The sequence below is a fragment of the Cervus canadensis genome, chromosome 13 (genome assembly GCF_019320065.1).
Source record: "Cervus canadensis isolate Bull #8, Minnesota chromosome 13, ASM1932006v1, whole genome shotgun sequence".
NCBI classification, from domain to species: domain Eukaryota; kingdom Metazoa; phylum Chordata; class Mammalia; order Artiodactyla; family Cervidae; genus Cervus; species Cervus canadensis.
This window is the reverse complement of record NC_057398.1, coordinates 35,189,374-35,202,089: the sequence shown is the minus strand read 5'-3', so window position 1 is coordinate 35,202,089 and position 12,716 is coordinate 35,189,374. Positions and strand designations below refer to the sequence as shown.

At 50.4% G+C, this 12,716-nt stretch overlaps 1 protein-coding gene across 2 annotated transcripts in view; it reads left to right on the top strand.

The window, feature by feature from the left end:
* The window catches only part of LOC122452456 (solute carrier family 2, facilitated glucose transporter member 5), a 44,413-nt gene extending 32,882 nt beyond the window's left edge, over window positions 1-11,531 (top strand). For both annotated transcript variants that reach the window (XM_043486087.1, XM_043486088.1), the window contains exons 4-12: window positions 371-495; window positions 4,986-5,138; window positions 8,296-8,421; window positions 8,535-8,722; window positions 8,841-8,951; window positions 9,609-9,710; window positions 10,007-10,082; window positions 10,548-10,675; window positions 10,767-11,531. In XM_043486087.1, coding sequence (XP_043342022.1) covers window positions 371-495; window positions 4,986-5,138; window positions 8,296-8,421; window positions 8,535-8,722; window positions 8,841-8,951; window positions 9,609-9,710; window positions 10,007-10,082; window positions 10,548-10,675; window positions 10,767-10,970 — 1,213 coding nt within the window. In that variant the 3' untranslated portion in view covers window positions 10,971-11,531. The remainder of the gene's footprint in view (window positions 1-370; window positions 496-4,985; window positions 5,139-8,295; window positions 8,422-8,534; window positions 8,723-8,840; window positions 8,952-9,608; window positions 9,711-10,006; window positions 10,083-10,547; window positions 10,676-10,766) is intronic.
* The last annotated feature ends 1,185 nt before the right edge of the window (window positions 11,532-12,716 follow it).

The following is a 12,716-nucleotide window of genomic DNA, read 5'->3' as shown; positions in this document are numbered from 1 at the left end:
TGTCTAGGTTTGTCATAGCTTTCCTGCCGAGAAGCAATCGTCTTCTGATTTCGTGGCTGCAGTCACCATCTGCAGTGATTTTAGAGCCCAAGAAGAGGAAATTTGTCAGTACTTCCACCTTTCCCCTTTTACTGTATTGTGATATTCAAGTCTTTCCCTGTGTGCCCCACTGATGTCCTCCCCCAGGGAGTCATTTACATTTCCTCCCACTGAGAATCAGGCCATCCACTTGACCTGTATCTGTCTTAGGTCAACAACAGAGCATATAACACAACAGCAACTGTTGTAATGGAGTAGAGGCCCAGCAAACACTTGTCAAAGGAGTGAGCGAAACCTTAAACCAAACTAATTGGTATTTTGTCCTCTGCAGAAAAGGAACCTTGCTGTTCAACAACATCTTCTCCATCGTGCCTGCGTTCTTAATGGGATTCAGTGAGCTCGCCAAGTCATTTGAGATGATAATTGTGGCCAGGGTTTTGGTGGGAATATGTGCAGGTAAACCATTCTGTGACTTGGGGTAGTCAAGGGGAGGGAGAACAGACCTCTGGGACCTGAACCTATCTGGGATCTCCAAAGCATGTAGGTTTAAGCTATTCTTACACCTCTGCTGTGGATAGACACATAAGCCCCTGTGTTATGGGGATGTGTTTTATGTGCAGTAAAGGTAAGGACTGTCTTTTGAAATTTTGTTTCAATTCTGTATACATATGTGAGAACCAAGCTGTACGTAACATGTATTTCTATATTGTGCACTATGGGTTGTGGTCAAAAAACTTGAGAAACAATCTAATATAGAATCCCTCTATCAGAAGAGAGTTGATGACTGTAAGTGCTTCAAAGTCATTCTGCCCAGGCCAGGCTTCCCTGGTTATAGGGAAGTCCCTCATCCATGATGCCTCAGCCTGAAGACACATGGTTTTGGCCGTGCCATGGACTCCCTTCACCTTGGCATCTTCTGCAGGCAGAAGGGCCAGGGCCGTCAAAGAGAGAGAGGTGCCCGCTCTCAGAGCCATGCGTTGCAGGGCGGGGACCCAAGGGTGGTGGTCGTTCAGTCACTAAGTCATGTGCAACTCTTTGCGACCCCACGAACTGCAGCACTCCAGGCTTCCCTGTCCATCACCAACTCCGGGAGCTTGCTCAAACTCATGTCTGTTGAGTCAGTGATACCATCCAATCATCTCATCCTGTATCCCCCACCTTCTCCTGCCCTCAAGCTTTCCCAGCTTTTCCAATGAGTTGGCTCTACACATCAGGTGGCCAAAGTATTGGAGCTTCAGTTTCAGTCCTTCCAATGAATATTCAAGGTTGATTTCCTTTCTGATCTCCTTGCTGTCCAAAGGACTCTCAACAAGTGGACACCCCTGGAAATGCTGCACTCTGGGCACTCACTCGCTGCCCTCTCCCCTCGACCCCAGGTTCTGGCATCATCAAGTGACTCATTCTCCTTCCAAACACGGGGATTGGGATGAAGGGATAAATTGCCCCGACATTAGCAAACCCCTTCCCTGGAGTTTACTGACAATAGAGGAGATGAGTAGGAGCCTAGTATTGAAGGAAATGGCAAGGGATTGCAGACCTGGGGCAATAAAGAGGAAAACAAGTTTCCCAAAAAGAGAAGAAGTCACTTCAAAGAGGGGATAATGGGTCCCCTGGCAAACTGCCCTCATTCTGGCTGTGCCTGAGAGTGCCTGGACATTTATCTGCCATCTGGGCAGGAGCCACAAGGCACCCAGCCCCGCTCCTGTGGGTTTTTCCTGCAGCCAGGCTCAGCTTTATGAAACACAGACGATTCCTAGAAGTCGTTGGCAGTGGGTAGGTGCTGTTACGTTACTATTGACAGCCAACAATTCAGAGTTGATTCCAAAAAATAAAAAAATTAGGCTCTACAAATCACAGTTTGATATTCCAAACTTTGCTTTTGGCGGTGGAGAGGGGGGCGGGCTGCCACTGCATGACATATGAGATCTAGTTTCCCAAACCAGTGATTGAACCCTGGCCCTTGGTGGTGAAAGCCCAGAGTCCTAGCCACTGGACCACCAGGGAATTCCCAACCAACCTTTGCTTTTAAATGAGTATGACTTCAAGTTGGCAGTTGTGAAACTTTTTGGCCTCAGCATCTCTCTACACTCATAAAATTATTGAGAGTTCTAAGGAGTTTTTGCTCACATGTGTTATTTTGATCAATATTTACCACATTAGAAATTGCAACTAGGAATTTAAATTAATTCATTTTAATAGCAATAATAAGCCCATTACATGTCTTTATGAAAATAATTCTATTTTCTAAGACCAAAAAAATTTAGTGGTATTGTTTTACATTTTTGCAAATCTCTTAAATGTCTGGCTAAATAGAAGACAGCCAGTCTCTCAAACCTATATCTGTGTTCTCTTGGTATGATGTCAGTGGGTGTGTGATTGCTGAAAAACTCATCAGACAAGGAGAATGAAAAGGACAAACAATATCTTAGGATGGTTCTGAAGATAGTTTTGATCTCACAGAACCCCAGGTGTCAGGAACCCCCTGGGTCCTTAGGTCATACTTGGAGAACTCTAGCGGAAGCCTAATCCATTTGCCATTTCTTCATGTTTTTCCTGAAAAGTCCAGAAAGGGTGTCATCAAGTTCTGTGGTACTTAGACACCCCTAAAAATAAGTGGCCACTCTGACCAAGGGGTACAGGGTGAGTGCAGCTCAGACCCCCAGATGCTCAGTTAGCTGGTTTGCTATTAGTCAAGGTCTTTGGTAAAAACACTGCAGACTTTCACTAATGGAATTTAAACTTTAAAAGTCATTTCTCTGACTGTTGTCAGAACAGGCGGGCCAAGGTTCCCCCGTGGAGTCATTTTTAAGACAAAATGAGACTGTTCTCTATCAGCATTCGGGGAACCCGATCTCTTCACAGCCTCCAGTGTTTTGTCTCTCCAGTGTTGTTCTTAATTAAATTCAGAAGCACTTGGCCTTGAGACGCAGTCACTAGGGCCTGAATGATGACTGGGCACCTGCAGGGCCTCACTTCCTCCACAGCCCTTTGGGCACTGGGCCTGCAGAGTCCCTCCCCACCCACCTGCAAGACATCTAAGAGCTGCTCTAAAGACTGTCCCTCTTTGCTCTGAAAATCAGAAAGAATTGGCATTAATTAATGAAAGATGATGTCCTTTTAAAAATACTAAGCAGAGATGTCCTTGGGCAGAATGCAGTGCTTGAAAACTTAGCCATCAGTGTTCTGTCTCAGGGCTATCAAACACCCTCCTGTCACCAGCAGCTCTAGCCTCCCCTCACCCCACACTGCTTCCCTTGGTCTCCCTGTGGTCAGAGCCTCCCTCTCAGACCCCACATCTTGCTGAGCATCTGCTTGCCTCTGGCTCTGTGTGCAGTACTTGGAACAGTGACAACCAACCCATCAAGGAGATCAAACCAGTCAATCCTAAAGGAAATCAACCTTTAATATGCATTGGAAGGACTGATGCTCAAGCTGAAGCTCCAATACTTTGGCCACCTGATGTGAAGAGCTGACTCTTTGGAAAAGACGCAGGTGCTGGGAAAGATTGAGGGTAGGAGGAGAAGGGGCCAACAGAGGATGAGATGGTTGGATGGCATCACCAACTCAATGGACATGAGCTTGAGTAGACTCTGGGAGATAGTGAAGGACAAGGAAGCCTGGAGTGCTGCAGGAGTCAGACATGACTTAGTGACTGAACAACAACAACCCATCTGATCTTCCCAGATCCTCAGCCTCTCACTGGGCTTCTCTGAGAATTAAATGAGATAATACATGTGAAAATATTTTGGAGTCTATAAAATTTAAATTCCACCTATTCATAAGGGGATCAGACTGTAGTAAGATAGGAAAACCAACAAGTTCAAATACTGAGGATTCAGAAACAGTTCAGACCTTACACAAATCCCAGAATACAGTTGGTATTGGGTATTAGTTGCTCTCGGGTCCGACTCTTTGCAACCTCATGGACTGTAGCCCACCAGGCTCCTCTGTCCATGGAATTTTTCCAGGCAAGAATACTGGAGTGAGTTGTCATTTCCTTCTCCAGGGGATCTTCCCCACCAGGGATCAAACTCGGATCTCCTGCATTGCAGGCAGATTCTTTACATTGAGCCACCAAGAAAGCCATAATAAATATTGGCCCACAATAAATATTTAAGTTTTTTTTTTAATGCTTAATGGAGTATTATGTTTAGTCGTGTCTGACTCTTTGTGACCCCATGGAATGGTTTGCTATTTCCTTCTCCAGGGGATCTTCCCAACCCAGGGATCAAACCTAGGTCTCCTGCATTGACAGGAAGATTCTTTACCGCTGTCACTCCTTATTGAAAAATAAAGCTTGTGCTTCAGTGTCTATGCATCAGCTTATTGTATAAATAAGAAAGTAAAGCTGGCGGGCAGGCCTTTTATTAACAGGTTTTCCCCCACAAGGAGCAAGAGAGGAGAGAGTGTCCAGAACACACCTGGGCTTTTCCTCTCTGAAACCACACTGGTCGGGAGGGAATTCCTGTGGTCCAGCTGGCCTGTGTCCCCAGGTAACACCAGTCTGGAAGCAAGGACACTGAACTTCTTCTATCAGGCTATTTTCTCTTAATGTCTAAAGGACTAAGAATTGCAAAAGGTGATGTTTGCTTACTCTTGTAGTTTTGAGAAAGTTTCAGCCCAACTAATATGATTGCTAAGGGCTTCCCACATGGCACAGTGGTAAAGAATCCACCTGCAATGTAGGAGACGTGGGTTTGATCCCTGGGTGGGGAAGTTCCCCTGGAGGAGAAAATGGCAACCCACTCCAGCATTCTTGAAAATCCCATGGACAGAGATGCCTGGCCGGCTACAGTCCATGGGGTTGCAAAGAGTCAGACATGACTTAGCGACTGAGCACAATAACGATGTGATTGCTAAGGAAAATAAATGTATTTGAAGACACAGCTTGTCCAAACCAGACTACTGTTTCCAGATTTTGCCTTTACTTCCACCCCCTCTCCCAGGTCTGTCTTCCAATGTCGTCCCCATGTACTTAGGAGAGCTGGCCCCTAAGAACTGGAGGGGGGCCCTGGGGGTGGTGCCCCAGCTTTTCATCACCATCGGAATCCTTGTGGCCCAGATCTTTGGTCTTCGGAGTCTCCTGGCAAACGAAGAAGGTGAGTTCGGGATGCCTTCAGACCACTAGCCCGCTCCTATGAGCTGGTCTTTTCTGTAAACCATGAGGCCCCTGCAGTGGAGAGGGGAGCTCTGTAGGGCTCAGAACTGCAGAGCCCTGGCCCCACGGGGCAGAGGTGGTGGTTGTGCCGAGCAGGCCTGAGCAAGTTGGTGGGGACACATAGACGGACGTTCTCTAGTCCCTCTTGGAACACGTAGGAGGGGGCTTCGAGGGAGCAGGATGAGTTGCTGTCTGAGTGGCTGCTAGTCCCGGGGCTCGGTAATGAAGGCAGCCAGGGTGCCAAACTCAATAAAGACTTCCAGCACCCTTGCACTGGTGCCTCGCAGCAACTCAGCTGCCCAGGGATTTGTGGTCATCCCCTTGCAGACCACGAAAGAGGGTCACAAGACCCAGCCCCTGTGGAGGCAGTGGTGAGTCTCAGGGCCAGCATCCACCCCCGGCCTAGACTCCAGAGCCACACCCCCTGCCCCACGAGCCTGGGGCCTGGCACATAGTAGGTGCACAGTAACTCATAATTGTCACTGTTTTTGCATGACTTCCCCTTTCTTTGTCTTAGGTCTCAAAACTCTGAAGGGAAATCACCACTAATAAAGCACCAGTCAAAACATATAAAGTACTCATCATGGGCCAGACACAATGCCTTTTATATTAATTCATTTAATCTTCCAAACAACTTATGAGCATGTACTGTTACTGTACCCATTTTACAGCTGTAGACCCTGAGGCCGGGAGAGGTTGTATCACATGTCCAAGGTGTCATTAGGACACAAATGCAGACAGTGCAGGCCTGGGCTGGAGTTTTAACTATCCTCTCTCCCACCTTACGGTCACCCTTGTAAGGATCTGGGACCAGAAGTGAAGCAGCTGGGTTCCTGTCTTCCAGTGATGGCACATAACCAGCCAGCAGGACCCAGAAAACCCCTGGTATCTTTCAAGTACTCTGTGGTATGTGGGGAAAGAGCCATAGGTCCACCCAGGGAGAGGGGCTCAGAGAGGGCCTGGGCTGGGAGAAGTAGGACCAGCACTCCAGTTGTGAGCAGAGGGGCCAGGAGGTGAAGTTCTTTGTGTGACCAGGGAGCTGCAGATATCCTGGTGACCTCTCACTTTGTCGCTCCATCCTTCACTGTGACTGTTCAGCCATTGGCACCTTCCTCTAGGCAGAGCGTGGAGGGCAGGGCTTGGCCTGACTCATCTTAGAATCTCCAGCACAATTCATGGCACATAATAGGTGCTCAGTGAAGAAGGAAGGAAGGAAGGCCAGAAGAGAAGACTGTCAGAGTTTATGGAAGCGAGGGGCATAGGAGGTGAGCAGCCATAGCACAAAGGCTGCAAAGAAGTCCAGGGTAGATTAAGATCAGAACCAGGTGTCTGGATGTGGCAGTTAGGGACACTGAGACCTTGGGAGAAGAATTTCACGTAGTGGGTGGGAGCGGGGCCAGAGGGCAGACAGCAGCAGCCCGAATGGCAGGCACTTCCCCACTTGCTGTAATCTATGCAAGGGTGATGGAAGTGGAACTCAGATCAGCTAGGCCCTAGATTCGGAGCCAAGAGGTGGGAGGAGCTTGGGAGGATGGTGATTCAGGTTTCAATGTGCCTGAGTTCCCATCTCAGCTTTTCTTCCAAATAACTGATCTCGGGGCGAGGGAGCTGCACCCTCTGTGCCTCTGTGTTTGCAGGTGTAAAACGGGGTTGACTCTGGTGCCTGCCTCCTGACATTGCTGTGACAGGGAGTGGGCTACAGGTGAAAAGTCATCAGACTAGTGCCTGGCACACAGATGTCCAAGGTTGTCACCTTCTGCAAATCCTAGGAGAAGAGAGAGTGAGTCGGGCATTCACAGCTCCTACAGGGAGCCTGAACCACTCGTTCACTTATTTTAAATAGTTTTATTTATATATTTATTTTTGGCTGTGCTGGGTCTTCATTGCAGCTCGGGCTTTTCTCTAGTTGCAGTGAGCAGAGATTCCTCTCTTGTTGCGATGTACTGGCTTCTCATTGCGGTGGTTTCTCTTGTTGCGGAGCAAGGGCTATGGGGTGCGTGAGCTTCAGGAATTGTAGCTCCCGGGCTCTAGAGCACAGGCTCAGCAGTTGTGACCCACGGGCTTAGTTGCTGCATAGCATGTGGAGTCCTCCCATCCAGGGAGGGAACCCGTGTCTCCTGCATTGGCAGGCAGACTCTCCACCACTCAGCCACCAGGGAGGCCCTATTTAACCATTTTTATTGTGAGATATAACATATATGTGGATCCAGAACTAGAACTGGGCTGGCCTCCTGTGCACCCCTCAATCATGGCCTCCTCACCCCCAAAGGGAGTCGTTGCGCCAACCCTTATCATTGTGTCCCTGTTCTTCCCTGCAGTGTCACCACTTTTCTAGAAGATAGAGCTAATCCCTGTTGCTGGATTTAATACAGTGGAACCACATGGTGTAGAACCACGCCGCATCAAACACCGCATTGGTGTGACAGGCTCCCATCCTGACCTGCTTCATTTTCATCACAGTATAAAATTCCACCTGATGAGTGAACCATCGTTTATGGATGATGGTTTGCCTCGTTTCTGGGTCTCCCTTCAGTGCTGCTTGGCCCATTCTCCTTCCAGTATCCTGGTGGCCCAGGCACACTCCTGAGCATGACTGCTGGATTAGAGCCTGTGTGGTGTCCGGCATCACTAGCTCCTGCTAGACCGTCTTCTAAAGACGCCACGTGTCCACACGGCATGTGGAGACTTCCCATCTGCCCACGTTCTCACCAGCACTTGACATCATCTGCATTTTTCACTTTGTTCAGCTGGTGGGTGTGCTCTGTGCTCACTTGCTCAGGTCGTTTCTGACTCTTTGCCACCCCCAGGGTAGGTGGGCAGTAGTTATTCGTCATTATCCATTCTCTAAGTGTTTAGAGTGGCCAGTCTTCCTTAGGTACCATCCTAGGGGTTGGCAGACACAGGGATGAGAAAGACAAAGATCTTGTCCCCATCCCCACCCTCACTGCCCCGTGTTCCAGACCCAAAGGTAACCAATCAGGATAAAAGGCCAGAGCGGCCAATAGGGCTCCATCTGGCTGGAGGCAGAGGCAAACTGGAGCCAAGGCGGGGTCTGGGGCGCTGGAACCAGCTCTCAGGTCACACTGGTTTCCTTGCAGGCTGGCCCATCCTCCTCGGATTGACCGGGATCCCCGCTGTGCTGCAGCTCCTCTTCCTGCCCTTCTTCCCCGAGAGCCCCAGGTACCTGCTGATTCAGAAGAAAGATGAAGCAGGTGCCAAAAGTGGTGAGTCTTTCCCTTGAGACGAGGAAAAGGGACTGAAGTTCCAGCATCTTTTCAGGAAGGGGGTGGGGCACCGTGGTCCAGCCTGCGACTCACCCTCTGCTCCCTCCCCCCAGCTCTGAGGAGGCTGCGTGGCTGGCACGACGTGGACGCAGAGATAGAGGAGATCCTGGAGGAGGACAAGGCTGAGAAGGCTGCAGGCTTCATCTCTGTGCTGAAGCTATTCAAGATGAGGTCCCTGCGGTGGCAGGTCATCTCCATCATCGTTCTCATGGCTGGCCAGCAGCTCTCCGGAGTGAACGCGGTAGGGAGCAGGTGTTGGGGGTGGGGGGTGGAGCTCGGCCTGGACAACGGCAGGTGCAGGGGACACCCCGAGGCACCCAGGTAGTGGCCTGGCAGGCCTCACCTCGGTTTCCTTCTAGATCTACTACTACGCAGACCAGATTTACCTGAGCGCCGGGGTGAATGAGGACGATGTCCAGTATGTGACGGCGGGCACAGGTGCTGTCAACATGCTGATAACTGTCTGTGCCGTGAGTATCCCAGGAGCCAAGTCCCCATCTGCCACCAGGGATAGAGGGCACCTTGGGGGGTGGGCGGGTGGTCTCAGCCCAGAAAGGAGCCGAGATCTAGGTGGCAATGTGCCCCTTGGTCCCTTCATCTCTAACTTCTGGGCTATCCTCAGATGAGAGCCTGTCTCTCCTGATGGGCAGCCTATGACTCCCAAAGATGGAGACCCCACCCTCTACTCTGGAAGCTACCACCGTGAGAGGTGGCTCTTCTCCAGTCTCATACACTGGGGGTCACTACCTGTGCCAGGGCCAGCATGTGATAATCAGGGCCCCTGGACTGGCCATTCAGGGACACACACACACACACACACACACACACACACACACACACACACACAAGGTGGGTGCACAGCCCACCCAGCTCTCGTTGTGTCTCACTCACTCAGTCGTGTCTGACTCTGCGACCCCATGGACTGTAGCCCACCAGGCTCCTCTGTCCATGGGATTCTCCAGGTAAGAATACTGGAGTGTAGCTGCCCCTGTAGAAAGGTGTTGTGTGGAACATGAAAGTGGGGGTGCCCAGGAAGGAGGGTCTGGGCAGGGATATGGCAGGGCGGGAGTGGGAGGGGAGGGCACGGCCTGCTGAGCCTCCCACTTTTCCTCGCCCTTTCCCTCCAGATTTTCATAGTGGAACTGATGGGGAGGAGATTCCTGCTCCTCCTGGGCTTCTCTGTCTGTTTCACCGCCTGCAGCGTGCTGACGGGTGCCTTGGTTCTGCAGGTGAGGAAGGCGGGGCCTGGGGTGCAGCCCTCTATCTGGGCCCTCCTGTGCATGCTTATCATCACAATGAGTCAGCTGCTTGGGGTCAGCGCTCCACCTGCCCCAGCAACCCACTGTTCATTTACAGTGGATATTCCAGGGGCATGCAGGTGGCGCTGCCTGTTGAAGAAGGCGCCAGGGGCCCTCCTTCCCAACTCAGGCAGAGCGACTGGCCCTCTGGGAGACAAGAGTCCTGATGGTCCCATCCCAGGTTGTCTCTGCTTTGGGTGTAATTCAACTCTGTTTCCTCTCCACAGGACAAGATATCCTGGATGCCCTACGTCAGCATCGCCTGTGTCATCTCCTACGTCATAGGGCATGCCCTTGGGCCCAGTATGTACCCCAGAGCTGATTCAGTGGTTTCACTGTCCCTCTTCTATACCACCAGCCTAGAAACTTCTGGTCTGAGCTCCTTAGAGAGGCTCCAGGGGGGGCTAGATTCGGCCCTGAATGGCTTCTGTGCTACGTTCTTGCAGCTGAGGGGTTTGGACAGAGCATGACAAGAGGGAGGATAGTAAAGCAGCCTGTGTGGGCTGGAACACAATGCCCATGTGGTGGGCAGAAATCTTTACAGATGGTCATGGACCCCTTTTAGGGACATCACAGGATGTCCCCTGTTGTGCCCAACTCTTGGTAGATGCCTTCTCACACTGCTTCTCCACAAGATCAGGAGTCCTGGAGACACACGTGCTCTGCCTTGAGCAGGATGCCTCTGGAACCTTACATGGGCAGGGCTCCAGGACCCGTGGTGGGCTTGCTTGGCCAACAGAGAAGTCAGCTATTCCTGTTCCTCCCCAGGTCCCATCCCCGCACTGCTCGTCACCGAGATCTTCCTGCAGTCCTCCCGGCCAGCTGCCTACATGGTGGCGGGTACTGTTCACTGGCTCTCCAACTTCACTGTGGGCTTGGTCTTCCCATTCATCCAAGTAAGTATGACCCAGGGCCCCAGAGGCACAAGATACTCAAGCAGTTAATCGAGAACCTTTTCAAAAATGTGGACCCTCTCCCCTCCCACAGGTGGGCCTCGGAGCTTACAGCTTCGTCATTTTCGCTCTGATATGTCTTTTGACCACCATCTACATCTTCCTGATCATCCCTGAAACCAAGTCCAAGACCTTCATGGAAATCAATCAGATCTTCCTCAAGATGAACAAAGTGCCAGGGGTGCACCCAGAAAAGGAGGAGCTAAAGGAGTTTCCACCCTCGACTACAAGGCAGTAACTTGAGAGGAGGAGCCCATCAGTAGGATCTATGTAAAACTTCTCTCCTGGGCTATGAATCCAGAATAAGGACAAGTCCGGTGTGGAATGCAGGCACTGCTGGGACTGTCCAAAGGGCTTCTGTGCAGTTCTTAAAGCCAAGCTGTCTCTTTCCAGATTGACCCACCACCAACCCTGAGGCATGGTGGACAGCTGTCCCTCAACCGTGCTGGTTCAGCCATTATGTGGCTCCTGGTAATACCAGCTCCTATCACAAAAATCGTTACCATGATGTCAAGACAGAGGGATCAAATGTGGCCAAAGAAGCTATCTCTCCTCCAATCCCATTGTCTTCCAGGAGCCACAGGCATGTATTCAGAGTGGAATCCCTCCTCTCATCAGATCCATCTCCAGAAACACTAGTCTTAGAAAGCGTGATGTCACAAATAATGTCTAGGAATCTGGGAAGCAGGTCCCCATGGAGACTTTAACCAAGTCAGAGATTACTGATCCCAAATTATATTATGACAGGACCATGGCATTGCCTCTGTATACTCAATAAAACAAATATGATCACTTTTCACCAAGATGTGCTGTGTTTCTGTGAGCAGGTAGAAGGTGGGGGCATTCCCTGTTCCTCCAAGTAGCTTGGTTGCACTGGAGTGTCAGCCCCTTGAGGGCAGGGGTTTGACCAGTTTTGCTTATCCTGGAATCCCGTCTGCCTTGAAGAGCCTGGCATGAACAGTACTTGCTAAAGAAGGGGAGAAGTGAGAGATGAGGTGGTTACAAAGTTGTGATTTTTAAAATTTAAGATTGGGGAAACTTCTGCATGTCTTCAGGTGCATAGCGAGCACTGAGGGGTCCTGAAGATGAGATGAGAAGAGTGTAGGGAGAAGGAGGGAGTGCCCCAAACACACGGCAGAGCTGGAGGCTTTTCTTAAAGGTGTGCGTGTGTGAAGAGGGTGTATACAAAAAGGTGGATAAAACCAAGGCATGGGAAAGGAAAGCGGAGGGACCACCTACTGAAAGGCCTCTGGCAGGATGTGAATTCTTCCAGGAGTTGGGAGGTAGAGACCAGGGGCAGGGTGGGACAGAGGTGGAGTTGGCAGCAACTTTCTTGGGGGTGAAATGGGGATTCCCCAGGTGGTGCGTTCCCTGACTTACAAAAGTAGTGAGGGCCCAAATGAATTAAAAAGCACAATGCTATGATTGAACTATCCTTACCTTCTGCAGGGACCTACAGCGAGGGTCACAGAAAACAACTGTAGATAGCAGCTCTCAACACTGAGGAGCAGTAAGGCTGGAATGTCAGATGCTAAGGAACTATGATGTTATTAATCCAGCTCATGCTACCTGGAGGACCCCTAACCCAGGAGAGGCTCTGGAGTTCATGATTCTGTGTATCTATTCTTTGGAGTCAACCTTGGTTCTGCCATTTAGTAATCGTGCACCTTGGGCAACCACCTTGGTTTTTCTGTACCTCGACTTTCTCTTCTGTTGCATGCTAAGTCACTTCAGTCATGTCCAACACCTTGTGACCCTATGTACTATAGCCCACCAGTCTCCTCTGTCCATGGGATGCTCTAGGCAAGAACACTGGAGTGGATTGCCATTTCCTTCCCCAGGGAGCTTCCCAACCCAGGGATTGAACCAGAGTTTCTTGTGTCTCCTGCATTGGCAGGTGGGTTCGTTAACCAATAGTGCCACCTGGGAAATCCTGGTGGCTCAGACAGTAAGGAATCTGTCTAATGCAGGAGACCTGGGTTTG